Source organism: Berghia stephanieae, chromosome 10 (genome assembly GCF_034508935.2).
Source record: "Berghia stephanieae isolate SIO BIC M18660-M18661 chromosome 10, UCSD_Bste_1.3, whole genome shotgun sequence".
In the NCBI taxonomy this organism is placed as follows: Eukaryota; Metazoa; Mollusca; class Gastropoda; order Nudibranchia; family Aeolidiidae; genus Berghia; species Berghia stephanieae.
This window is the reverse complement of record NC_088369.1, coordinates 24,234,443-24,261,942: the sequence shown is the minus strand read 5'-3', so window position 1 is coordinate 24,261,942 and position 27,500 is coordinate 24,234,443. Positions and strand designations below refer to the sequence as shown.

The 27,500-nt window shown below is 38.2% G+C and overlaps 1 protein-coding gene across 1 annotated transcript in view; it reads left to right on the top strand.

The window, feature by feature from the left end:
• LOC144980614 (uncharacterized) overlaps positions 1-27,500 on the top strand; it is a 110,110-nt gene that overhangs the window by 20,715 nt on the left and 61,895 nt on the right. Inside the window, exon 4 of the mRNA XM_078928294.1 lies at positions 8,474-8,622. Coding sequence (XP_078784420.1) covers positions 8,474-8,622 — 149 coding nt within the window. The remainder of the gene's footprint in view (positions 1-8,473; positions 8,623-27,500) is intronic.

The window sequence follows — 27,500 nt, the reverse complement described above, 5'->3', positions numbered from 1 at the left end:
AAAGACCTGAGTGACGTCATCTTTGAACTATCTATAGTCGAGTTAACACAGTTCAGTGAGCATTCTCATAAACGCGGATGGCAAAAAACAATAACAAAGTCCTGAGTGACGCCATCTTCGAACTATCCATAGAGTAGGTATTAATACAGGTTTTAAAATTGTCCCAACTATCGGGAGCCTCTGTGGTGTAATGGCAGCACGTCTGTCCGGTAATCAGAAGGTCTGAGGTTCGATCCCCAGTCGAGCTGGACTGAATTTTTGGGATATTTTGTTTTGTTGTTTTTTTTCTTGTGATTTTCTATCTTGTTTTGTCTGGCACCTTTCATACACACTTGTTCAGTTCTTTATCTTACACCGGTGCCTGCTCCTTAATTTCTTAATTTGATATAATTTTTAAAAAATAATTTATAATCGGTCTGAGTATTCAGTTATTCTTGTCGGCCGACCTTGGTCGCTTTACTTTACTTTCGTTTTCGCTTAGCCAATCGGAATGCTGATTTGGAACGTTAGGAATTTACGGCGTTTTTATAGGTTGATAAAAATAGAGACGGAATAACTGCCGTACCTACTCTGGAAAAAAAAAACCATATTTGAAAATTTGGCCAGAAAACTCGTCCTTCAGATATCGATCGATTTAAATGACCCTCATCTTGGAAAAAACAAAAACAAAACGAGAAAAACACTAAAATCTGAGACTTGGCGAAGTCGCAAGCTCGTTGTGTTATTGGGAACGATAAAAATAACTCGTTTAATAAATACAAAGACATTAAAGAATCGTACATTAACTCATCAACCCTAACACCACTATATCCATAGTTTACCCGGGTTACTTTTACCCCATGCCTATTTATTTCATTTTTCCTAGACAAATTATAGGCGCAGTATCAAAGCTAATGATTTTAGTTTTTGCATGTTAATGATAGTTGAATAAAACTATCTCATTTTAAAAACATTTCTTCCAATTTTGAAAAGTAGCGAAAATCTCTAGGGTTGAGTGAGTTAAAATCCATCCGAAGGTTGTGAAGATTACACATCGACTGGTGCGCACGGGTTGTGGAACGGACTATAACCTAGTTATTTGTATAACTCCAAACGAGATTCTTGGATATAGATAGTTCAAGATGACGTCATTCGGGCCTTTGTTATTGTTTTTGCCATCCGCGTTTGTGAGTTGTTCTCACTAAAATGTATTAACCAGACTATAAAAGTTCATGGTTACACAGAGTTTGTGTGTTGATCCGTTATACTTCCGGATGGCAATGTTGTGAACTCCTTGGCCAAGCGCATTCTATCTATACAGTACTAACAGTTTGATGTGTATGGTCGGCTTATATTATTATTCCTATTATTGCTTATATTCCTGTATTGTTTTGTTATTTTTGTAGATACTGAACATTGAGTTCTGATTTGTAAGCTTCGATTTATTAAACGAAGACAGATACTGCGGACGTTTCGGGTTTTCCCCTTCATCAACAAAACACGACGAAGGAATAAATTGAAGCTTACATAGCAACACTTATTATATCGTTATTTTTTCCCTTCGAGCATCGAGCAGCAACATTTTCATTATTGCTGATTTGCAATGTTAGAAGTTTAAGGTATTTTTATTGGTGGATAAAAATAGAAACAGATATCTAGATGGCGCCTCCATTCTTATTACAACTTGTATCATTCTAAACAAAATTCATTTCTCCACTAACACTATGATAATATTATGGATGGTAAACTGTTTTCATTGCTTTTATAATATTCTCATTTGATATTGTTCTTGTAGAAGCTGCAACTTAGAATTGTAAAGCATTTTTATTGGTTAGCAAAAATAGAGACAAATGTATAAGACGACCATAGTAATAATAATAATAATGAAATTTATTTATATTGCGCCCACTCCTCTATACAATAAAGCTGTAGGCGCATAACAATAACTTCAATCCATTCAAATCTCTCTCTCTCTCTCTCTCTCTCTCTCTCTCTCTCTCTCTCTCTCTCTCTCTCTCTCTCTCTCTCTCTCACTCACTATATCTATCTATCTATTACCCAAGACTAGATATATAATATCGAGACATGAAACTTTAGGGCTCATTCCTTTTGTTAGTTTTAAATGCCGAGTCCGTTAACTTAACGTCAGTGTATTGACGGCATGTCCCTCAGAGCCATTAGGAACAATGGAGCCGTAGTTTATCCCCGGTTTCTTTAGCGTGAAACAGACAATAGAAATTGCTTGCTACCCTTTGGATAGGACGATAGTCTATCGCAAAGTACTTTCCGCCAGATCTAACAGACCCAGATACCCATTCACTGCTGGGTAGACAGAGGGAAATAAGAAAAAATATCGACCTCACCCGGGATCGATCTCGGTCCCTTTGCGTTTGATGCGAACGCTCTACCAACTGAGCTATCGGAACCCCATTGATGGTATGTGCTTAAGTAAAAAATTCAACATTTCAGCCCGCCAGATTAACGTACCTGCACACAAATCTCTTCACAATTTATATAACAAGATATGAAGTGAGTAGAAAAGTGCCAGAAGACAATAGAGAATAAAAATTTTTTTTTCGCGGCGGTGGTGGGGTTTGAACCTGCGACCTTATTGGTACGACAACTCCGCCTGGCAGGTGAGAGCGTGGCTCTACCGTGTGAGCTATCCACGAACACAAAAATATTCGTTTCAAACCCAAAGTCATTTCTAGATCCCTCTCTCACCCACTTCTTGAGATCGCCGATTCGTTCACCACCATCGCGAAGTAATTTTGACCAGCAGTTAAGCTTAATAGCCAATATTCTCATCACAAACATATAACATAGAAACGATTGACACATTGAGTATGCTCCGGTGTATGGGGTGAATTTTTAATTCAGAAAAGTGAGTGGAGCAGGCACTTATGTTGGTAACAACAAGATATGAAGTGAGTAGAAAAGTGCCAGAAGACAATAGAGAATAAAAAAAATTTTTCCCAACATAAGTGCCTGCTCCACTCACTTTTCTGAATTAAAAATTCACCCCATACACCGGAGCATACTCAATGTCTCAATCGTTTCTATGTTATATGTTTGTGATGAGAATATTGGCTATTAAGCTTAACTGCTGGTCAAAATTACTTCGCGATGGTGGTGAACGAATCGGCGATCTCAAGAAGTGGGTGAGAGAGGGATCTAGAAATGACTTTGGGTTTGAAACGAATATTTTTGTGTTCGTGGATAGCTCACACGGTAGAGCCACGCTCTCACCTGCCAGGCGGAGTTGTCGTACCAATAAGGTCGCAGGTTCAAACCCACCACCGCCGCGAAAAAAAATTTTTATTCTCTATTGTCTTCTGGCACTTTTCTACTCACTTCATATCTTGTTGTTACCAACATAAGTGCCTGCTCCACTCACTTTTCTGAATTAAAAATTCACCCCATACACCGGAGCATACTCAATGTCTCAATCGTTTCTATGTTATATGTTTGTGATGAGAATATTGGCTATTAAGCTTAACTGCTGGTCAAAATTACTTCGCGATGGTGGTGAACGAATCGGCGATCTCAAGAAGTGGGTGAGAGAGGGATCTAGAAATGACTTTGGGTTTGAAACGAATATTTTTGTGTTCGTGGATAGCTCACACGGTAGAGCCACACTCTCACCTGCCAGGCGGAGTTGTCGTACCAATAAGGTCGCAGGTTCAAACCCCACCACCGCCGCGAAAAAAAATTTTATTCTCTATTGTCTTCTGGCACTTTTCTACTCACTTCATATCTTGTTGTTACCAACATAAGTGCCTGCTCCACTCACTTTTCTGAATTAAAAATTCACCCCATACACCGGAGCATACTCAATGTCTCAATCGTTTCTATGTTATATGTTTGTGATGAGAATATTGGCTATTAAGCTTAACTGCTGGTCAAAATTACTTCGCGATGGTGGTGAACGAATCGGCGATCTCAAGAAGTGGGTGAGAGAGGGATCTAGAAATGACTTTGGGTTTGAAACGAATATTTTTGTGTTCGTGGATAGCTCACACGGTAGAGCCACGCTCTCACCTGCCAGGCGGAGTTGTCGTACCAATAAGGTCGCAGGTTCAAACCCCACCACCGCCGCGAAAAAAAAATTTTATTCTCTATTGTCTTCTGGCACTTTTCTACTCACTTCATATCTTGTTGTTACCAACATAAGTGCCTGCTCCACTCACTTTTCTGAATTAAAAATTCACCCCATACACCGGAGCATACTCAATGTCTCAATCGTTTCTATGTTATATGTTTGTGATGAGAATATTGGCTATTAAGCTTAACTGCTGGTCAAAATTACTTCGCGATGGTGGTGAACGAATCGGCGATCTCAAGAAGTGGGTGAGAGAGGGATCTAGAAATGACTTTGGGTTTGAAACGAATATTTTTGTGTTCGTGGATAGCTCACACGGTAGAGCCACGCTCTCACCTGCCAGGCGGAGTTGTCGTACCAATAAGGTCGCAGGTTCAAACCCCACCACCGCCGCGAAAAAAAATTTTTATTCTCTATTGTCTTCTGGCACTTTTCTACTCACTTCATATCTTGTTGTTACCAACATAAGTGCCTGCTCCACTCACTTTTCTGAATTAAAAATTCACCCCATACACCGGAGCATACTCAATGTCTCAATCGTTTCTATGTTATATGTTTGTGATGAGAATATTGGCTATTAAGCTTAACTGCTGGTCAAAATTACTTCGCGATGGTGGTGAACGAATCGGCGATCTCAAGAAGTGGGTGAGAGAGGGATCTAGAAATGACTTTGGGTTTGAAACGAATATTTTTGTGTTCGTGGATAGCTCACACGGTAGAGCCACGCTCTCACCTGCCAGGCGGAGTTGTCGTACCAATAAGGTCGCAGGTTCAAACCCCACCACCGCCGCGAAAAAAAATTTTTATTCTCTATTGTCTTCTGGCACTTTTCTACTCACTTCATATCTTGTTGTTACCAACATAAGTGCCTGCTCCACTCACTTTTCTGAATTAAAAATTCACCCCATACACCGGAGCATACTCAATGTCTCAATCGTTTCTATGTTATATGTTTGTGATGAGAATATTGGCTATTAAGCTTAACTGCTGGTCAAAATTACTTCGCGATGGTGGTGAACGAATCCGCGATCTCAAGAAGTGGGTGAGAGAGGGATCTAGAAATGACTTTGGGTTTGAAACGAATATTTTTGTGTTCGTGGATAGCTCACACGGTAGAGCCACGCTCTCACCTGCCAGGCGGAGTTGTCGTACCAATAAGGTCGCAGGTTCAAACCCCACCACCGCCGCGAAAAAAAAATTTTATTCTCTATTGTCTTCTGGCACTTTTCTACTCACTTCATATCTTGTTGTTACCAACATAAGTGCCTGCTCCACTCACTTTTCTGAATTCACAATTTATATAGCACGTTAGAGAGAATTTAATTATTGAGAACTAATCACCAAACTGAACTTAGAACTTAGTCCGCCAAATTAAAGTTATATTACAAATAAACATGGTGTGACCGAGATAATGTTTACCGCCGACTTGACACCGCCTGACCCATATTATAGGTACGCGCATCATGTGATAGCAAAAACCCCCGTTTACCAGTCCGGAAGTTCCTTGTCTGTGTATTTTAGTCTCTGGTGTATCACGTTCCGATTGCTAGTGTTGTGTTGTTCTAAACAAGATCCATTGCAACGCGAACACACTTTGTTATAGATGGTGTGCTGTGTTCATTTTGGGTATTTGCTCTGTGATATTGTTTGTATTTTGTTGTACTCAGTGTTGTGAATACAATAGTCTTCAACAGTCATGACGTTATTTCCCTCGTAATGACGCATAGCAACTTAGTAACTGGTTCTAAACTATCGGAACAATGGCGGACGCCCTTATAAAATACTTCTCGGATGAGCATAAAAGTGTATCCAGAGGAGAAAAACATTATAAATCTTTAAATATAAATAAATATAAATCTTTTTGACTTTTATACATTCTGACCACATGGCATGGGGAAAAGTTTTAGCCAGCATGAACAAAAAAAAGTACCGATTTTCTTTGTTTAGAACCAAGGTGCACGTCGCTGGGTGGACGTGACATCAGACTATTGAATCCTATTGCAACATTAACACGCAATAATATGTTATGGATAGTATACTGTATTCATTTGGCTATTCCTGTGTGATATTGTTTGGGTTTTATTGTACTGAGTGTTAATGAACTCGGAACGAATTCGTTATATAATGGGAGCGATCTATATTCATGTTTTCGTTCAACCGAGTCATCAATCATGTGATTTGTTGCTGTCCAACGATTGGAAATTTCTGAACAAATGTAAACACGCTGCTTTGTTTATGAAAGTTGTAAGCATACCCATGAGTCAAGCTGAAGACAATGGCCAATCGTGATGCGAGATCTGTGAACACTTTTCACTATGTAGGTCACTTTGAGCACATTTTGATATGTGTCAATGGCCTCGAGCACATGGAAAGTTATTATAGATAGTTCGAAGATGACGTCACTCTGGTGTTTGTTATTGTTTTTTGCCATCCGCGTTTATGAGTAATGATCACTGAACTGTATTAACCCGACTATAAACGTTCATGGATACACACAGTTTTGTGTGTTGGTCCGTTATACTTCCGGATGGCAATGTTATGAGCTTCTTAGCCAAGCGCATACTATCTATAGATCATGCCCATTGTAACACTAACACGCAATATGTTATGGATGGTATCCTTATCCTGTGTTCATTTGGTAGTTCTCTTGATATTGTTGGGGTTTTTTTGTACTGAGTGTTAATGAACAAGGTAAGATTTTCGTTATAGATAGTATGCGCTTGGCAAAGAAGTTCATAACATTGCCATCCGGAAGTATAACACAAGACTATGTCTAACCGTAAACTTTTATAGTCTGGATAATACAGTTCAGTGAGAATTACTCATAAACGCGGATGGCAAAAAAGAAATAACAAAGACCTGAGTGACGTCATCTTCATTCTATCTATAGATAGTGCGCGCTTGGCTAAGAAACTCACAACATTGCCATCCATAGATATAACGGACCAACACACAAAACTATTTTGTTTTTGTTTTTGAAGGGTTTTACGGCGCTTGCAACACATTAAGGTTATATCAGCGCCAGTAAAAAGGAAGAAAATGTGATAGTAAAAGGTTCTAGAATTACAATTAATGCACCCAAGAAAAGGTAAGACAAAGGGGAGTTGGTTCAAATAGGGAACAGATGTAGATTGCAAGAGCACACCGTCAAAGTACTTGGTTTGAGATCACCTAAAATTCTCATCCAGACACAAGCACAGGTCCCAACTAAGAGGAATACACTCAAATGTTTACAAATCATATAATATAATATGTAAACTAAACATAATACAATGCATAACAGAGAGATGATTTACAAGGAAAAAAATATCATCTCCCAAAACTATAATATACATTCGACTGATTCCCTCCCAGCCAAGGAACCCCGGCTGGGGTCAGGACAAAACTAAGTAATCTCATTCCAAGACATGACAGGAAACAAATGGAAAACAGGTACAGGGGGATAGAAGACACAGCATGTACCTCCCTGCCCACTATGGGAGGTCAGGATCCCCACCCAGACACAAAACTATGTATTACCTTGAACGTCTATAGTCTGGATAATACAGTTTAGTGAGAATTACTCATAAACGCGGATGGCAAAAAAAAAAACAAACCCACAGACCTGAATTACGTCAATTTCATTTTATCTATACAATGGGATCTAACAATGTTACTTTTGTTCGTGGTAAAAATTCGCCAATCCTGTAAGTAAACTATGAAGATAGTAGACATAATATTATGTGTAAAGGACGACGTGTACATATATGCAGGTCTGACATCCGAACCCACCTATAGGCCTAGTTTTAACATTGTTGTAAAGGACAATCTCTTGCGTCATTTTTTAAAGTTTTCCATTACAAGAATGAGCCCATAAGGAATTGGGTTATCAGACCTGCACATGAGTGCACGTCGATAATGGACACAAAATCGTTTGTGTTTTTTTGTTGTTTTTTTTTATGGGGGGGGGGGGGGGGAGTCAAGTCCTTTTAACTGTACATCTGATATATTTGTACAAATTTCTTTCCTTTTTATCGGCCCTGATATGACCTCGATGTGTTACATGCGCCGTAAAACCCAAACGAACCCTTGAACCTAGACTTTACACTGACAATGGATACACATAGAGACGAGTTACAGAACTTGGAAAACCAGTCCTGTAATCGAGTTTCGCATCAATCATTCGAACCATTCGATCTCTGACGCAGAACAGAGAGAACATTTTTTTAAAAACAATTTTAAAACGAAAACAAACTTGCAAAAATATGGAGATCTCTGGAGGACAGCTCTTATGGTATTTAATGAATGAAGATATATCAAGTGCGAGAAAATAAAAGGCCCCAAAGTAGAGCTCTTTAAAACTATGTAGTAGTTTCTTATGGTTACACATCCAAGTGAACCGTTTCATTCCAGTCCAGGTATTTTTGTCCACCTTGATGGACGGGATCATAGTCCCCTGGCACGGCTGTGGACGGGCAGTGCAGGACCAAGTGGTCCATATCTTGTTTGGCACCACCACATGCTGTGCACTTGGGCGAATCTCGGTAGCCCCAGCGGTACAGGTTTGTCGCTGTCCTGCCGCGTCGGGGTCTGATCCTGTTTGCATGTACCCACTGCTTTCTTGTCAGCTCGTGGAATCCCGGCAGTGGTTTAAAACTATGATGATATCGATACAGTGCTGTCTACTGCTACGAATAATTCGTAGAATTACTGAATTTTGGCTCCAATGTCAGAACTTCATGAGAATCTTGAAGTCATTAAAAACTTATTGAAAATGAAAGTTGGTGCCAGACTAACATAATTTTAAGGATTTTGAAGTATTATTTATTCCATTTGAAAGTAGATTGTTGATCTATAGATAACATGCACTTGGCTAAAAAAACTCAAAACATTGCCATCGGAAGTATAACTGCTGACCAACACACAAAACTGTGTATAACCTTGAACGTCCGTTTAATACGGTTTAGTGAGAATTACTCATAAACGCGGATGGCAAAAAACAATAACAAAGACCATAGTGACGTCAACTATATTCTGTCTATAAAGTTAGCTATACCGACTACAATTTTTATCACCTAAAAATGACAAATTTTTAGATTTTTAATTAAGCAGGCAAACCAAGAAGTCTGTTATGGCATGGGGGGGGGGGCGGATAGCTCAGTTGGTAGAGCACTCGCTTCACACGCAAAGGGACCGAGATCTATCCCGGATGCAGTCGAGATTATTATTTTCTGTCCATCCAGCAGTAATTAGGTAGCTGGGTGTGTTGGATCTGGCGGAAAGTACTTTGCGATAGATTAGCGGCTTAACCTAATGAAAGCGAGCAATTGCTGTTGTCCGTTTCACGCTATAGAAACCGGGATAAACTCCGGCTCCATGGGCGATCTGATCTCTGAAGGACAATTCTTATGGTAAAGAATGAATGAATATATATATATATATATATATATATATATATATATATATATATATATATATATAAACATTTCAAAGATAATTATGATTGTTTGACTTCTACAACGTGGTATCGAGCGTTAGCTCTCATCAGGAAGTGGAAGTGAAAGTAAAATTTTAAAAATTAAAAATTAAATTGAGCTTTTATATAGCGCAATATCCACTAAATGTGCTCAAAGCGCTTTACAAGGGGTCCCTGGTCAACAGCAACATTTAACATGTAGGACGGGACATAACGCCTATTAGGCGATATTACAATTTTTCGGACAAAAACAACGCTGTTAACGGCCAGGTACTCATTTTACACCTGAGTACGGTGAGAGAATGTGAGTAAAGGGTCTTTTCCAAGGACTTAACTATGCGCCGAGCGCGAGGCTCGAACCCAGGACCTTCCGATCCGAAAGCGAGTGTCATACCACTAGACCACATAGCCGCACAAGTAGAATGTTGTGTTTTTCGTATTTTTCTAGATTCGTGTTTATGGAGGTTCGTAATTACATAAAAAGTGTTTGTTTCTATGTCTGCATGAGGATGTTAGTTCGTTTCTTCTGTTGAGTGTTGCCATGTAAAATCTTTTTTTTTTTTCACAATACCGTTTTGAGACAGTGAGTCACATTTAGTGGATATTGGTTTATTTATGAAACCCTTCCTTTTAGATTGAATTTTGTGGAAAACAACTTTACTTCCAGTGTCATCTCATGGGTTGAGGTCGACTTGAAATGACACGCCAATCTTCCCTGTTGATGGCTTGCTGACTGCATTCGGCTGCCGACAATCCTGTCCATGTCCTCACATCATTTATCCAAGTTCTTGCTGGCCTGCCTCTTCCTCTTTTCCCCTCAACTCTACCCTCAAGAATTTCCTTGTTGATAGTTTGATGGCGTCTTAGGTGTCCAAAATACCTTAGTTTTCTTGTTTTTATTACTTTCATTAGGGTCGGTCTGATATCAAGGATGTCACAGACTTCTTGATTTGTTTCTTTCTTTCCAACTGATTTTTCCAAGGCGACGGAAAGTCCACATTTCAAAGGCCTCAATTCTTTTCTCTATTTGTTTGTTCAAGGTCCATGTTTCTGAGCCGTAGAGAAGTGCTGAGTGGACATAACATTTGAGTATTCTTATTCTCGTTTTCATCTGCGTTTGTTGCGAAGTTAAATGTTGGAAAACAACAACCTCCTCGAATTGTAAAACAAATCCCAAAATAAAACCAATAATGATAACAAACAGCATTAGTTTGACGTCAAGCGCATTCCCTCCTCTCTATTCCAAATCCAATTATTATCTCATCACCGTCATCAATTCGTCGACAAAAGTTCGCCTCGTCGAGCTATAATTCATTTTTAAGCGTGTCAACATTGGCAGACACGCCGAGAAATGGCATTGAATAAACAGAAACAGCGTTATTATCGTCATTATATCGATGTAAACATGCGATACTAATACGATACTGCTCGTCTTCTTGTTATCATCATTATATTGATGTAAAAATATATGCGATACTCATTCGATACCGCTTGCTTTCTTATTACGATCATTATTATATTGATGTAAAAATATATCGATACTCATTCAATACTGCTTTCCTTCCTATTATCATCATTATATTTATGTAAAAATATACGATAGTCATTCGATACCGCTTGCCTTCCTATTATCATCAGTATATTGATGAAAACAAGTATGCGATAATTCATTTCATACTGCTAGACTGGACTCCCGGCAACACGCTCAATTTGTGAGCACAGCAATGTCAAGGAATAAAGATTATAATATTATCTTGATCTAATGATATATCAATGTAAAAATGCGATACTCATTTGATACTACTATGCTGGATTACGTTTGTGACCAGAGGAACGACAATGAGGGAACTTATTATCGTCATTATATCGATGTAAAAAAATATGCGATATTCATTCGATACATACTGTTATGCTGGACACGGTCAACACACTCCGTTTGTGACCAGAGAAACGACAATGAAGACATATGAAATATATTATCGCTATTATATCGATGTAAATAATATGCAATATTCATTCGATACGATTTGGTTGGACGCCTACAACACAGTTCGTTTGTGACGAGAGAAACGACAATGAGGAAACATATTATCGCTGTTATATCGATGTAAAAAAATATGCGATATTCATTCGATACTGCTTAGCAGCTGCACTCCGTCAGTTAGTCCTTCAGAGCCATAGAGCGCCGGAGTTAATCCCGGTTTCCATAGGGTGAAACAGACAATAACAATTGCTTACTGCCCTTTGTATAAAACGCTAGTTCTATGGCAAACTATTTTCCGAGTGCCCAAAAGGTTCCGTTGTTTGGCCTTGAGCAAGTCACATCACCCTAGCTCAGTTTGCGGCGCTGTCCTGCTGTCCGCTGATGGCGCCTGGGTTATTCCAGTCTTCCCTCGGAGTAGATCCTGGAGACAAAGTCCCGCTTATTAGATGAATAAAGGTAATTGTATTTGTTAATTAATTAATTTATTTATTTATTTATTTGTTTGTTTATTTTTTTATCTATTTATAACTGAATAGTGGAGATATGAAGTGACCAAACGAGACAACTACAACGGCATGTCGATACCAGTAAGAGGAGACACTGGGTGGCTGCGAATCGGCTTCGGTCGAGGAGCTGCCTCACAGCAAAGGCGCTTCATCAGTGGGGACTTTCCACCTGTCCTACATGTACCCGATGTGGGCAAGAACCCGAAACGGCGTGTAGTGACGAAGCTACCGCGCGGGTTCGCGACGGTGCACGAATGCGGACAGGACTTCGCTGATTGGGTCGATCGTCATAACATTGTAGTGTGAGAACCATAAGAAGCTGCTGCCATATAGGGAATGAGATTAGCGGAAGAGTAGCGTCCCTTGATTGGACGTCACCTTACATGGTTTTGCGCATGCGTCTCTCTCGTCCTCGCTTTCGGTGAAGTGTCTCATGCCGCTTTCACCAGAAGTGAGGACGAGAGACGCATGCGCAAAACCATTTTGACGTTCTCTCTCTCTAATAACTTCTCCGCCGGTGACGTCCAATCAAGGGACGCTACTCTTCCGCTAATCTCATTCCCTATAGTCCGTTCCAAGTGCCGTGCGCAGGGAATATCGCAAATTCCTCCAAAGTTACGAAATGTAGGGCCGTAATGATTTTTTGCATGCGGGCTTCTATATTTTTTAAAGTGGCATTACGAATTTTGAATAGCGATAGTGTTAGATCACACAGTTTTCGCACAATGTCGAATTCCTTTGATCTTTTCATCGTCTGCAATAAAATATGATTCAAACTTTTAAATGTTTACAGAAATGGTGTGTTTATTCTCTAAAGAAGCTCATAACATTGCCATCCGGAAGTATAACGGGCCAACACACAAAACTGTGTGTATCTATGAACGTTTATAGTCGGGTTAATACAGTTCAGTGAGCATTACTCATAAACGCGGATGTCAAAAAACAATAACAAAGACCTGAGTGACGTCATCTTCGAACTATCTAAGACCTGAGTGACGTGTTCTTCGAACTATCTATAGATAGTTCGAAGATGACGTCACTCAGGTCTTTGTTATTTTATTTTTTTTTTTTTTTTTTTTTTTTTTTTTTTTTTTTTTTTTTTTTTTGCCATTCGCATTTATGAGTAATGCTCACTGAACTGTATTAACCTGACTATAAACGTTCATGGATACACACAATTTTGTGCGTTGGTCCGTTATACTTCCGGATGGCAATGTTATGAGCTTCTTAGCCAAGCGCATACTATCTTTAGTCCGTTCCAAGTGCCGTGCGCAGGGAATATCACAAATTCCTCCAAAGTTACGAAATGTGGTGCCGTGATTTGTTGCATGCGGACTTCTATATTTTTTTTAAGTGACATTACGAATTTTGAATAGCGATAGTGATAACCCACACAGTTTTTGCACAATGTCGAATTCCTTGATCTTTTTTATCTTTTGCAACAAAATATGATTCAAAATTTTTAATGTTTACAGTAACCGTGTGTTTATTCTCTTTCCCGTGGAGAAAATAATCATAACGAAATTGCATTCAGTGAGTGGCGTGGCATGGCAAATAATTTTGGGTTGTTTCAAATAGTGTAATAATAGGTATCATTTAAATATTACTTAACAGTGTTGAATCGTAGCCATCGTTAAGTTATAGATAGAATGCGCTTGGCCAAGGAGTTCACAACATTGCCATCCGGAAGTATAACGGACCAACACACAAACTCTGTGTAACCATGAACGTTTATAGTCAGGTTAATACAGTTTAGTGAGAACAACTCACAAACGCGGATGGCAAAAACAATAACAAAGGCCTGAGTGACGTCATCTTCGAACTATCTATAGATAGTATGCGCTTGGCTAAGAAGTTCACAACATTGCCATACGGAAGTAAAACGGACCAACACACAAAACTGTGTGTAACCTTAAACGTTCGTAGTCTGGTTAATACCGTTTAGTGAGAATTACTCATAAACGCGGATGGCAAAAAACAATAACAAAGACCTGAGTGACGTCATCTTCGAACTATCTATAGATAGAAGAAGAAGAAGAATGTTATGAGCTTCTTAGCCAAGCGCATACTATCTATATGGCCAAAAACAATAACAAAGACCCGAGTGACGTCAACTTCATTCTATCTAACTATCTATAGAAAGAATGAAATTGAGGTCAATCAGCTCTTTGTTATTTTTTTTAGCCAACCATTTTTAAGAGTAGATCTCACTAAATTGTATCGACCAGACTATATTATAAAAACGTTTAAGGTTATTCATAGTTTTGTATGTTGGTACTGGTACGTTTAATCCGGCTCGCGGATGTTGTGAGTTTCTTAATTAAACGCATAGCATCAATACATTTTCCATCTGAGCGCGGTGAGAGTTTATCAGTGACGAACCATTGGAACTTGAACCAGCGAATTGCCCGTCAAAAGGCGCGTGCCATACCACAAAGCAGCACTTTGGGATGACAGAATAGTCGCTTTGTTAGAACAAAAGGTCACAGCGCTACATCCCCCCCCCCCCCTCAAACCCATAGATAACACCGGTCGTCTGTGCTCAACCCCCCCCCCCCCCCACGCCACGTCTTCTCACGACCATATTTTCCAAAAAAAAAATAGTTGGAGGGGTGGGGGTTGTTTACTGGCCGTTTTTTGTGCCTTGTATGTTTTGTTTTGTTTTGTTTCGATTATTCTTCTTGTTGTTGTTGTCGTTGTTTTTGTTTTGTTTATTTTGTTATTGTTTTTGTGTTGTTTTTTTCGTTTGTTTTTGCTATTTTGTTGATCTCCACCCCCCACCCCCCAACGACCATCCCCCCTCCCCCAACCACCATCCCCCCCCCCTCCCCCACCACCACCACCCCGCCCCCAATATTTGATCTTCTCACCTTGTTTTAAAAATTTCTATCCTCCTGTAGTAATTTCCTCTCCGTCTGTCACAAACAAGAAATCCTTGAACTATTAGGACTTGAAGTACTAGAATATGTTAATCAATTATATCTTTTAAAAAAAAAAAGGATTACTGACACAAAAAGAAGAAGAGGTGACATACGATATCGTTGTCTTCTTTGATGTATGGTGGCCTGGACTATCCCAACAGATTACGTCACATTGCCAAACGAGAATCATCAAAAGAAAAGGGAAAGCGTGTTGTCGAGAGTAATAACGATGATGATGATGGTGATGAAAATAATAATGATAATAATAATAATGATTTTAATAATAATGATTTTAATAATAATAATAATAATAATAATAATAATAATAATAATAATAATAATAATTAATGATGATGAGATGATGATGATGATGATGATGATGACGATGAATGCGATACTGATGATAATGATAATAGTGATAGCAAATAATATAATAATAATAATAATAATATAATAATAATAATAATAATAATAATAATAATAATAATAATAATAATAATAATAATAATAATAATAATAATAGTAAAAATAATAATGATGATGATAATAATAATAATAACAGCAAAATGTAACATGTAGAACGAGACATGACGCCCGTTAGGCGATATTACATTTTTTTTTTCAGGCAAAGATAAAGCTGTCAACGGCCAGGTACTAATTTTACGCCTGAATACTGTTCGAGAATGGAAGTAAAGAGCCTTTTCCAAGGACTCAAAACTATGCGTCGAGCAAGGCTCGAACCCAGGACCTTCCGATCCGAAATCGACTGTCATACCCCTAGACCACATAGCCGCACAAAAAAAAAACGAAAGAAAAAAAAATCATAAAAGTAACAACGACCCTGAGTTCACTGTCCTATGATTTAACAGACATTTTATTTCAATTATCAACGCATCTTGTTTCATGTAATGACATTATTATTATCATTTTTATTCGTCTGTAAATAATGTATTCTAAATAAAATAAATAAAAACATAAATAAAATCCGCTTTATTCATCCAATGGTGGAGATTTGTCTTTAGGGTCTATTCCAAGGGAAGACTGGAATAACCCAGGCGTCATCCGCAGTGTAGCGCCGCAAATTGAGCTAGGGCGAGGTGACTTGCTGCTCAAGACAACACAGGGCAACGGCGAGTGATCGAACTCGGTACCTTTCGGGTACAAAGCAAATACCGTACCTCTGAGCCACGCTGCCCCAAAAAACTCAAGTTTCTTTTTTAATCTGTGTTGATAAAAGGGGCTTTAATTCTCTCCTTACCAGCCATTTTAGAATTTCCCCCGAAAATTCACACCCACCCTACACAAAAATAGACTTTTCCTAATCAAACAAAAAAGTAACAACTGCATTCTATATAGAATATTGTTCAGGAAAAGTATGTCTACAACACAATGTTTAGTATTTATAGCTAAAATCAAAGCATTTCTTTACATTTCGTGATGTACACACAAGAGAAATCAGAATGAGAAAATTGTAGGTCGCATCGTAATGAATGTGACGATTTTCCTATGATTTGTAAGAAGAGGGTTAAACCGTGGCCTTCGTAAAGTTATGGCCTGACACTGACCAAAAAATGACGTCAACCAACATTTGTAATATTTGTCTAATAATCAAGTCAAAAGTCAATAAGATAAGATAAAATAACACCGAAATGCCTCATGTGTTCGTTCGTCTTCACTTCTTTTTTTATCAAAAATCAAAAAATCAAAAGCCAAAAGTCAACAACATTGCAGTCCAAACAGTTCAGAATAAAGGCAAATTATAATTTCATAAACAAAGGGAAGTAATACAATAAATTCTTCATTCATCTATATTTTCAACAACATTGTTCTGACTCAAATTGGTTTTTTAAATCACAATATTTAAAGAAAATGTGTTGTTATACTAAATATTCACAAGAACTTAATACTGTATTGTAAAGCTTGTTTTGATCTACAAAATTATGTATAGCATGCACTTTGTGCGCTTAAATTTGAGTTTAAAAATTCAATTTATGTGTTGGGTCTTTCTTTTTTTAGATTTTCATTACAACAATGAGCCCATAAGGAATTGGGCTATCAGAACTGCAAATAAGTGCACGTCGGTTTGAGAGTGTTTCCATTACAATAATGAGCCCATGAGATTTTAATAAAAGTTTTGAGAATTGTGGGTAAGGATAGAGTTAAGAAATAAAAATAACAGCAGCTGCTTTTAAAATAAACCGATGTCTGGAATGTGTTGATCAAAAATATTTGGACAACATCGGGTGGGGTGTTTCTTTTTTTTTTACGAAACCAGCCGAAACCCATAGTCTCAGGTTCACCCCCCCCCACTGTGTACACTTCCCTGAGACCCAGGTTCACTCCCCACTGCTGCCTACTTCCCATAACGTTGTCAGATAGTGTCGGGTTTCGTCGGGTTTCGTTAAAAAGTAATTGCTTTTTCTACGAACTCGCCGAAACCAATAGTCACAGGTTCACTCCCCACTGTTGCCGACTTCCCATAGCTTTGTCGGGTTTCGGCGGGTTTCGTAACACGGCATCGGGTGTACATTGATAAAGTAGTCCTTCAGAGCCATTAGGCCCCTGGAGCCGGAGTTTTTTCCCCGGTTTCTATAGCATGATACAGACAATAGCAATTGCTTACTATCCTTTGGATAGGACGCTAGTCTATCGCAAAGTACTTTCCGCCAGATCCAACATACGACCCAGATACCCATTCTCTGCTGGATAGACAGTAGGGGTAATCAGAAAAAAAAATCTCGACTGCAGCCCTTGCATGCTCTACCAACTGAGCTATCGGGACATTGATAAAACTGGGTTTTTTTTTAAATTACATTTTGGAGTAAATGATGATAATGATGATGATGATGATGATTGATGATGATGATGATGATGATGATGATGATGATGATGATGATGATGATGATGATGATAAATGGCATTTATATAGAGCTTTACCCCGTTGTTACAGACTCTAAGCGCTTTACGGTGATATAAACAAACATATTACATTAAGACTTAATGTTCATGTAAACCTGATACAAATTCAATTTGACGACAACAAAACATGATTATAGAACAGTATAGTAACTTAAGACGTAAAAAGATAACGATTTTGAGCGAGATTTGAAAATTGTCAACAAGTCGAGGCATCATTAATGGCTTTTTTTAAAAATCAAAATAATAAAAAGCTTTTATAATATCCGATGTCTGGAATTTGTCGATAAAGACATTCGGACCAAATAATGCGTGTAAAGCGAGAAAACAATATTATTTCATTACATTTTGAACAGACATTTTTTTAAAAGTTGGGAGAGAGGGTGGGCGGAGGTTGGTGGGAAGGGGGGGGGGGGGCGGGGGTTCCAGTTTACAGGGGTCTCGGTAGCTGAGTTGGTAGTGGTGGTAGAGCGCTCGCTTTTCACTCAAAGAGACCAAGATTTGCAGGATCAGACCCTGGAAATAAGTACACGTGAGTTTTAATTCATCTTCCGATGGATAATAAAAACCTCCAACGTGTTGACAATTCTGAAATCCGAGACTCCTTTTATTTTTTAATCAACCATTATTGTTTGTGTGTTTAAATTTAATAAATATATTAAATTGAGCTTTTATATAGCGTAATATCCACTCTACACGCTCAAAGCTCTTTACAAAGGGTCCCTGACCAACAGCAACACGTAACATAAACTACGATACATGACACTTGTTAGGCGATAATACAAATTTTTTTTCCGACCAACACAACGCTGTTAACGGTCAGCTACTCATTTCGTAAAGAGTCTTTTCCAAAGGACTCAACTATGGGCCGAGCGAGGCTCGAACCCAGGACCTTCCGATCCGAAAGCGAGTGTCATACCAGAAGACCACATTATAGCCGCACCAAAAATTGTGTTGATAAAAAAATGACTTTTAACGCATCCAAACAACAGCTTTTGAAATAGAAGACGTGTGGATTAGAATTCAATATTCTGATGTCACGTCCGCCTATCAACCAGAAGATTGGTTCTGAACAAAGAAAATCGGTACTTTTTATTCTTCATACTGGCTAGAACTTTTTCTCATGCCTTGTGATCAGAATGAATAAAAGTGAAAACATTATCAGATTTCTAATGTTTTTCTCCTCTGGATTCACTTTTACGCTCGTCGGAAAAGTATTTCATAAGGGCGTCCACCATTGTTCCGATAGTTTAGAACCAGTTACTAAGTTACTATGCGTCATTACGAGAAAAGTGACGTCACGATTATTGAAGCCTATTGGTTGATAAAATAAAAAACAAACATTTGGACCACATCAGATGTATAATTAATTATAAAACAACTTTCTTGAACGAGGGAGCCAAGTGGCCGAGTGGTTAAGGTATTGCACTGCGATCCGGAAGGTCCCGGGTTCGAACCTCGCTTCAGGCACTTTCGGGTTTTCTTTTCCTTTGGGCAAAATGATTAACCCCCAATTTGCTCACTTGGACAACTCATGGGTGATTCCTGTAGACATCAGACATCTTGTTTGATGGACAATCTATATTCCTTCATGGAATGCCTACTGGGTGACGGTATCTAATGGTGACGTTGCGAAAAGTCGTAATTTCTTCTTTTTCTTTTAATAAAATTTGGACAGAAAGGGTTGCCTTCAATCTCCGATCTGTTATGATGACCTCCAACGTGTTAATATGGTTAACCCTTCCCTTACCAACTATAGGAAAATCGTCGCATTCGTTACGATGCAACCAACATTTTTCTTATTCCAATTTCTCTTGTACATCATAAAATTTAAAGAAAATGAACAGTGTGTTCTTGAGCATGTTTTGCTAAAGAAATTATTTATCACAAGAACTTACTACCCCTGTTGTGTTTGAGTGATTAAAAAAAATAATTGTGTTAGTCGGGTGTGAAGTTTTGGGGAAAATCCTGAAAATGGATGATACGGAGAGAGTTGAACTTGAGCCTGCATGTATTTTAAAATCAAGCATCACTGACTATGCATAAAGATGAACAGGGTATTACAAAATAGAACCAAGTGTCACCAGGTTTAACACGCAAAGGAACCGAGATCGATCCCGGATGCAGTCGAGATTTTTTTCTGAACCCCCCCCCCTTCCCCCCCCCCTCCCCCTTCCCACCTGTCTACCCATCAGTGAATGGGTTGTTGAGTTGTTAGATTTGGCTGAAAGTACTTTGCGATAGACTAGCCTGCTATCTAAAGGACAGCAATCAATTGCTATAGATATTATGCGCTTGGTTAAGAAGCTCACAACATTGCCATCCAGAAATATAACGAACCAACACACAATAACGGTGTGAAACCTTAAATGTTTATAGATAGATTGAAGTTGACGTCACTCTGATCTTTATTATTTTTATTTTCCATCCGCCTTTATGAGTAATTCTCGCTAAACTGTTTTAATCAGACTATAAACGTTCAAGGTTACACATAGTTGTGTGTGTTGGTCCGTTATACTTCCGGATGGCAATGTTGTGAGCCTTTAGCCAAGCGCATACTATTTATATCTATAGTCTGATTAATACAGTTTCGTGAGAATTACTCATAAACGCCGATGGCAAAAATCAATAACAAAGACTCGAGTGACATCAATTTCATTCTATCTATTGTCTGTTTCACGCTATAGAAACCGGGATAAACTCCCAACTCCATGGGCCCAATGGCTCTGAAGGACCACACTATGTTAATATAAGAGCTTTTAACTAAATAGCAGCTTTTGTAATGACCTGATGTCTTGAATTTGTTTATTTATGCTATGAGTTTCGTTAAAATACTAACACCATCCGCCAGTCGGATATAGATAGTATGCGCTTGGCGAAGAAGCTCACAACAGTGCCATCCGGAAGTATAACGGACCAACACACAAAAGAATGTGTAACCTTGAACATATATAGTCTGGTTAATACAGTTTAGTGAGAATTACTCATAAACACGGATGGCAAAAAACAATAACAAAGACCTGAGTGACGTCATCTTCGTTCTATCTATAATGTACCATAATAGCACACAAAACTAAGTGTAATCTTGAAAGTATATGACGTGATTGATATAACATATTGAGAGCTAATCACAAGAATGTCTGTCCAAAAACAATTACAAAGAGCCGAATGACGCCAATATCGTTCAATCAATAAATGTTAAAGGTTACACACACACACACACACACACACACACACACACACGCAGTTTTATTTGATTTTGTTTGAGTTATTTTGGCTGGCGGATGATGTGAGTATTTTACCTAAACGCATAACTTATATATAATGGCTTTTAACAAAAACAAAACATCAGCTTTTTTTTTTTTTTTTTTTTTTTTTTTTTTTTTTTTTTTTTTTTTTTTGGAATGGCCCGGCGGCCCGGCGTCTCGAATTTGTTTATGAAACATTTTAAGCCCAGTATCCTGATAAAAATAGCTAAAAATAAACATTGAAACATTGAACGCCTGCTTCAACTTATGGCAAGCAGACATAACATAATACTTTTGGAAGCCTTAGAATTGTTTGGCTCCGAAGAGAAACCTTTTGATAGCGTCAGCATCAAAATACTGGAAAATAATATGCAGTACTTTGAAGAGACACTTTTTTAAAAATAATTTTGGCCAGAAAATTCGTCCTTGTGTTTGTGTGTGTATGTGCGTGAATGTGTGTGTGTGTCTGTGTGTGTGTGATTCCGTGTGTGTGTCTGTGTGTGTGTGTCTGTGTGTATGTATGTGTTTGTCTGTGTGTGTGTTTTTATCGATATTATGTAAAATAAACCCATAGTACTATGGGTATTAATTTAAAACAATAATCTACAGTACTTGCGGAATGTTGCGCTCCAGTGTGGGGTAGAAGCAGGAACGTTGAGAAGGTAGGTGTAAAACTTCGCATGTCGATGCACATAGCGTCAGGAACGCTGGCAACAACGCCTAGAGAACGGGGCCCGATAACGGCAGTAATCCAGCCTCTCGATGTCGGAGGGAGACGATTACAAAGAGCTGGCTTAATAAGATCAAAGAGAGAGAGAGAGAGAGAGAGAGAGAGAGAGAGAGAGAGAGAGAGAGAGAGAGAGGGAATGGGGATACCCCTCTCAAGCGCATATTGGACGGTGCCCCCGTTTCGAGTCGAAATAAGTCCCGGCAACCCTTGTACGCAGATTCCTTGACAACGGACAGAGATGCATATACGAGATGGAAGTCGGTTTGGACGAATTCAATCCCTCGAGGGGTCGGGTGTCATACACTCCTCGAAACTGGGGGAGAAGTTGCCAGGTTTCTCCACCAGCAAGACGAGGCACTGGGTGGCAGCGAATCGGCTTTGGTCGAGAACCTGCCTAATGACCTCCCATAGTGGGCAGGGAGGTACATGCTGAGTTTCTATCCCCCCATACCCGTTTTCCAATTGTTTCCTGTCGTTGTCTTGGAATGAGACTACTTAGTTTTGTCCTGACCCTTGCCGGAATTCCTTGGCTGGGAGGGAAACAACTGAATGTATAGTTATAGCTTTGGGAGATGATATTTTTTTTCCTTGTAAATCATGTATCTGTTATGCATTGTATTATGTTTAGTTTACATATTATACTATATGATTTGTAAACATTTGAGTGTATTCCTCTTAGTAGGGACATGTGCTTGTGTCAGGATGAGACTTTTAGGTGATCTCAAACTAAGTACTTTGACGGTGTGCTCTAGAAATCTACATCGTTCTCTATTTGAACCAATTCCCCTTAGTCTCACCTTATCTTTTGTGCTTTAATTGTAATTCTAGAACTTTTTACTGTCCCATTTTCTTCCTTTTTATTGACGCTGATATGACCTTGATGTGTTGCAAACGCCGTAAAATCCTTAAAAACAAAACAGAACCTGCCTAACGGCAAAATCGCATCATCAGTGGGGACTTTCTACCGACCTGTCCAACATGTACCCGTTGTGCTAATAGGCCAGAAACCGCAGAGCCTTGTTGAACGGTGTGTTGTGACGTAGCTTCCGGGCGGGTTGCGACGGTGCACGAGTGCGATAAAGAATTTGCTGATTGGGTCGATCGTCATAACATAGAAGTGTGAGCACCATTAGAAGCTGCAGTACTTGGAAAAAAAGACATTTTAAAATATTTGGCCAGAAAACTATGTATTTGAATTTCAATCGATTAAAATGAGCCTTATTTTGTTTTTTTTTAAATCCCTGCCAACCCTAGGAATTCACTGAAGTCCCAGGTTTGAGAGTTTTTGACAAGATAAGGATAATTTTTGTCTTAGAATTTCTCCCGAAAATTTACATTTCTTACTCAAACAAAAAAGTAACAAGTGCACTCTATACAGAATTTTGTTCAGCAAAATAAGCTCTACAACACAGTGTTTAGTATTTATAGCTCTGTAACCAAAGCATTTCTTTAAATGTTGTAATGTACAAGAGAAATCAGAAAGAGAAAATTGTTGGTTGTGTCGTAACGATCGTGACGATTTTCCCATGGTTGGTAGGGAGGGGATTAATCGCTCGATATCTGATGGCCGAGATTTCTTGCCAAATTTCTAAAAATGTCTTTTTTGTTTTAAGTACTGCAGATTATTGTCTTAAATACCCTCAGTACTATGGGTTTGTTTTACAGTAATATCGATCCACACACACACAGACACACACACACACACACACACACACACATACAGAGCCACACACAAACATACACACACCACAAATATATATATATATATATATATATATATATATATATATATATATATAAACATATAAACACAAATACACGTACACAAACTCAGAATCACACAGATAGACTCACACACAGAGTGAGAAAGAGAGAGAGAGAGAGAGAGAGAGAGAGAGAGAGAGAGACAGAGAGAGACAGAGACAGACAGACAGAAACACAGAGACAACCATAATAAATAGATAAATAAGTACATAGATAAATTGATATATAAATAGATCAATAAAAAGATAAATAGAAAGATTAATAAATTGATTAATAAATAGATAAATAAATAAACAGATAAATAAACAGAATAATAAATAAATCAATAGATAAATAAATAGATATATAAACAGAAAAATAGTTAGATAAATAAATAGATTAACGAATAGAAAATATATAGATTGATAAATATATTGATCTATTTGATTAATAGATAGATAATAAATAGATAAATAAATAGAAAAATGAATAGATTAATAAGTAGATTAATAATTAGATAAATGGATAAATAGATAAATAAAAAGGTTAATAAATAGATGAGTAGATAGATAAATAGACATATTAATAGATAAATAAATGGATAAATAGATAAATAAAAAGGTTAATAAATAGATTTGTAGATAGATAAATAGAATAGATATAAATAAATAGATAAATAAATAATAGATAATAAATAGACATATAATTATAGATTGACCTTGCCTGTGGTTTGGGAATTGTAAAAGGATTATTTTCCAGTATGAACAAAGTAGTCACGTAGTCCTCTAGAGCCACAAGGCCCCATAAGCCGGAGTATGTACCGTTGTCTATAGCGTTATAAAGACAACAACAAATGCTGGCTACCTTTTGGATAAGACCCCAGTATATCGCGAAAAACCAACCACTACAATTCCTTTAATAAGAAGCTAGTATTTTACGAAGTACTTTCTGGGTGGGGTTCCTGACCTCCCATAGTGGGAGTGTCTGTTTTCAAACATGCTTTCTGCCTTTGTTTTGGACTGAGATTATTTGGTTTTGTCCTGACGCTGGTCGGATGCCCTGGCTGGGAGGGAAACCAGTCAAATGTATAGTTAGTTTTGGGAGATGATATTTTTTTCCCTTGTAAATCACCTCTCTGTTATGCTCTGTATTATGTTTTATGTATTATATATGATTTGTAAACATTTGAGTGTGTTCCTCTTAGTGGGGACCTGCGCTTGTGTCTGGATGAGACTTTTGATAGATCTCAAACTAAGTACACTGATAGTATGCTCTTGGAATCTACATCTGTTTCCTATTTGAACCAATTTCCATTTTGTCTGCCTTATTACTGGATGCTTTAATTGTAATTCTAAAACTTTTTACTATCCCATTTTCTTCCTTTCTTCTGGAGCTGATATGACCTTAATATGTTGCAATCGCCGTAAAACCCTTAAAAACAATACAAAAACAAAACAACGAATTACTTTCCGCCAGATCAAATATACTCATTGACCCAATAACTACTGGGTTAGCAAGTAAGTGTGTGCGGAAGGGGGGGGGGCAGAGAGAGAGGAAGAGAGGGAGAGAGAGGGGGAGAGAGAGAGAGAGAGAGAGGAGAGACAAAAATATAATATCTCGACTCTTCCCAGACTTCATCCGGCTCTGTTGCGTGTGAATCGAGTGTTCTATCAACCGAGCTATTCAATTTGCCAATATAGCATAGATAAAATTCACTACAAATTTATTGATTCTATTTATAGAATTGAATAATGCAAGTGAGTGTTCCATAGATATTGGGCGACGTATCGTATTGCAGGTTGATACTAAATGTTATTGTCAATGTGTAATGGAAATACTCAACACGCAAATATGTCTTACAACAATGTTAAATCAGGCCCCATTAATAGGCTTCAACAGTCATGACGTCACTTCCCTCATAATGACGCATGGTAACTTAGTAACTGGCTCTAAACTATCGGAACAATGGCGGACGCCCTTATGAAATATTTCTCCGACGAGCATAAAAGTGTATCCAGAGGAGAAAAACATTATAAATATGATCTTGTTTTGACTGTTATACATTCTGATCACATGACATATGAAAAGTTATGGCCTGTATGAAGTATAAAAAGTACCGATGTTCTTTGTTTATAACCACGCTGCTCGCCGGGCGCTGGGCGACGTGACATCCGACTAATGAATCCAATTGCGTTTTGTTATCAGAGCCGCTCTTATGTACACCTAGATATTGGGTGATCCAAAAAAAAAGAAAAATATCCAATTCATTGGCTAGAACAGGTTGATTAAATCAAAACCGCCAATACGAAAGGAAATGACATCTTTTTGATGGCACCGTTAATTTTACGGCTTCGATAATCCAGCTCTTATTTAACAGTTGCGAATAGCGCTCTATTATTTTAACCCCTACAAACTGTTTATTTAACAGCTGCGAATAACACTACTATCAGCTCTTTTTTTTACACTTGCAATCAGCTCTTAACCCTCTCCTTACCACCGACAGAATTATCCTCACATTCGTTACGATACAAACATGTTTCTTATTCAGATAATTTATCTTATAAATCACAAAATTTGAATAATCATCTTTGTTATATTTACAAGAAATTAATGCTGTTTTATAAAGCCTGTTTTGCTCCCCCCAAAAAATGTCTAGCATGTATTTATTGCTTTTAGATTTGAGTGTAATAATTCAATTTGTTAGTTGCGTCGCCATGCCATGTCATCAAACATGTTGAAAATGGACGAGAAGGAGAGAGTTCAATACCACTGCCATAATCTCTATCACCAAAAAAAAAATAACTGGCCACACACAGGAAGAGATTTTTAGTTCGAATTCAACCGGGATTGATCCGGCCCCCTTTGCGTATAAAAGCGAGTGATCAACCAACTGAGCTTTTCAATAATTTGTCAGTGTGCACGACAGACAGATGCACAAAACTTCTCTCTGGATTCGATTCTATTTATAGAATGGAATACTGTATTTCAATCATTATATGAAGTGAGTATAAAAGTGCCAGAAGACAATAGAGAATAAAAAAATTTTTCGCGGCGGTGGTGGGGTTTGAACCTGCGACCTTATTGGTACGACAACTCCGCCTGGCAGGTGAGAGCGTGGCTCTACCGTGTGAGCTATCCACGAACACAAAAATATTCGTTTCAAACCCAAAGTCATTTCTAGATCCCTCTCTCACCCACTTCTTGAGACCGCCGATTCGTTCACCACCATCGCGAAGTAATTTTGACCAGCAGTTAAGCTTAATAGCCAATATTCTCAACACAAACATATAACATAGAAACGATTGAGACATTGAGTATGCTCCGGTGTATGGGGTGAATTTTTAATTCAGAAAAGTGAGTGGAGCAGGCACTTATGTTGGTAACAACAAGATATGAAGTGAGTATAAAAGTGCCAGAAGACAATAGAGAATAAAAAAATTTTTCGCGGCGGTGGTGGGGTTTGAACCTGCGACCTTATTGGTACGACAACTCCGCCTGGCAGGTGAGAGCGTGGCTCTACCGTGTGAGCTATCCACGAACACAAAAATATTCGTTTCAAACCCAAAGTCATTTCTAGATCCCTCTCTCACCTCAATACTCTCACTTCAATCATTGCACTTCTGTTCCGTAATGATGAGAAAAATAGGGTATGGAGAGTATATTATAGGGTACTTGTGTTCCCTAGAAATCATGTGATTCGAATTTGTAAAAAAAAAAATATCTGTTTCATTTTCTAAAAAATAATTGATGAAAAACAAAGAAATAAAAATAAAAACAAACAAAACAAAAAACCGCCAATACGAAAGGAAATTATATAATTGATAGCACAGTTATTTTCACCGCTGTGATTATCTAACTCTTATTTAACCGCTTCTAAACACGCTCTTTTTAAAATATATATTACCGCTGCGACCTA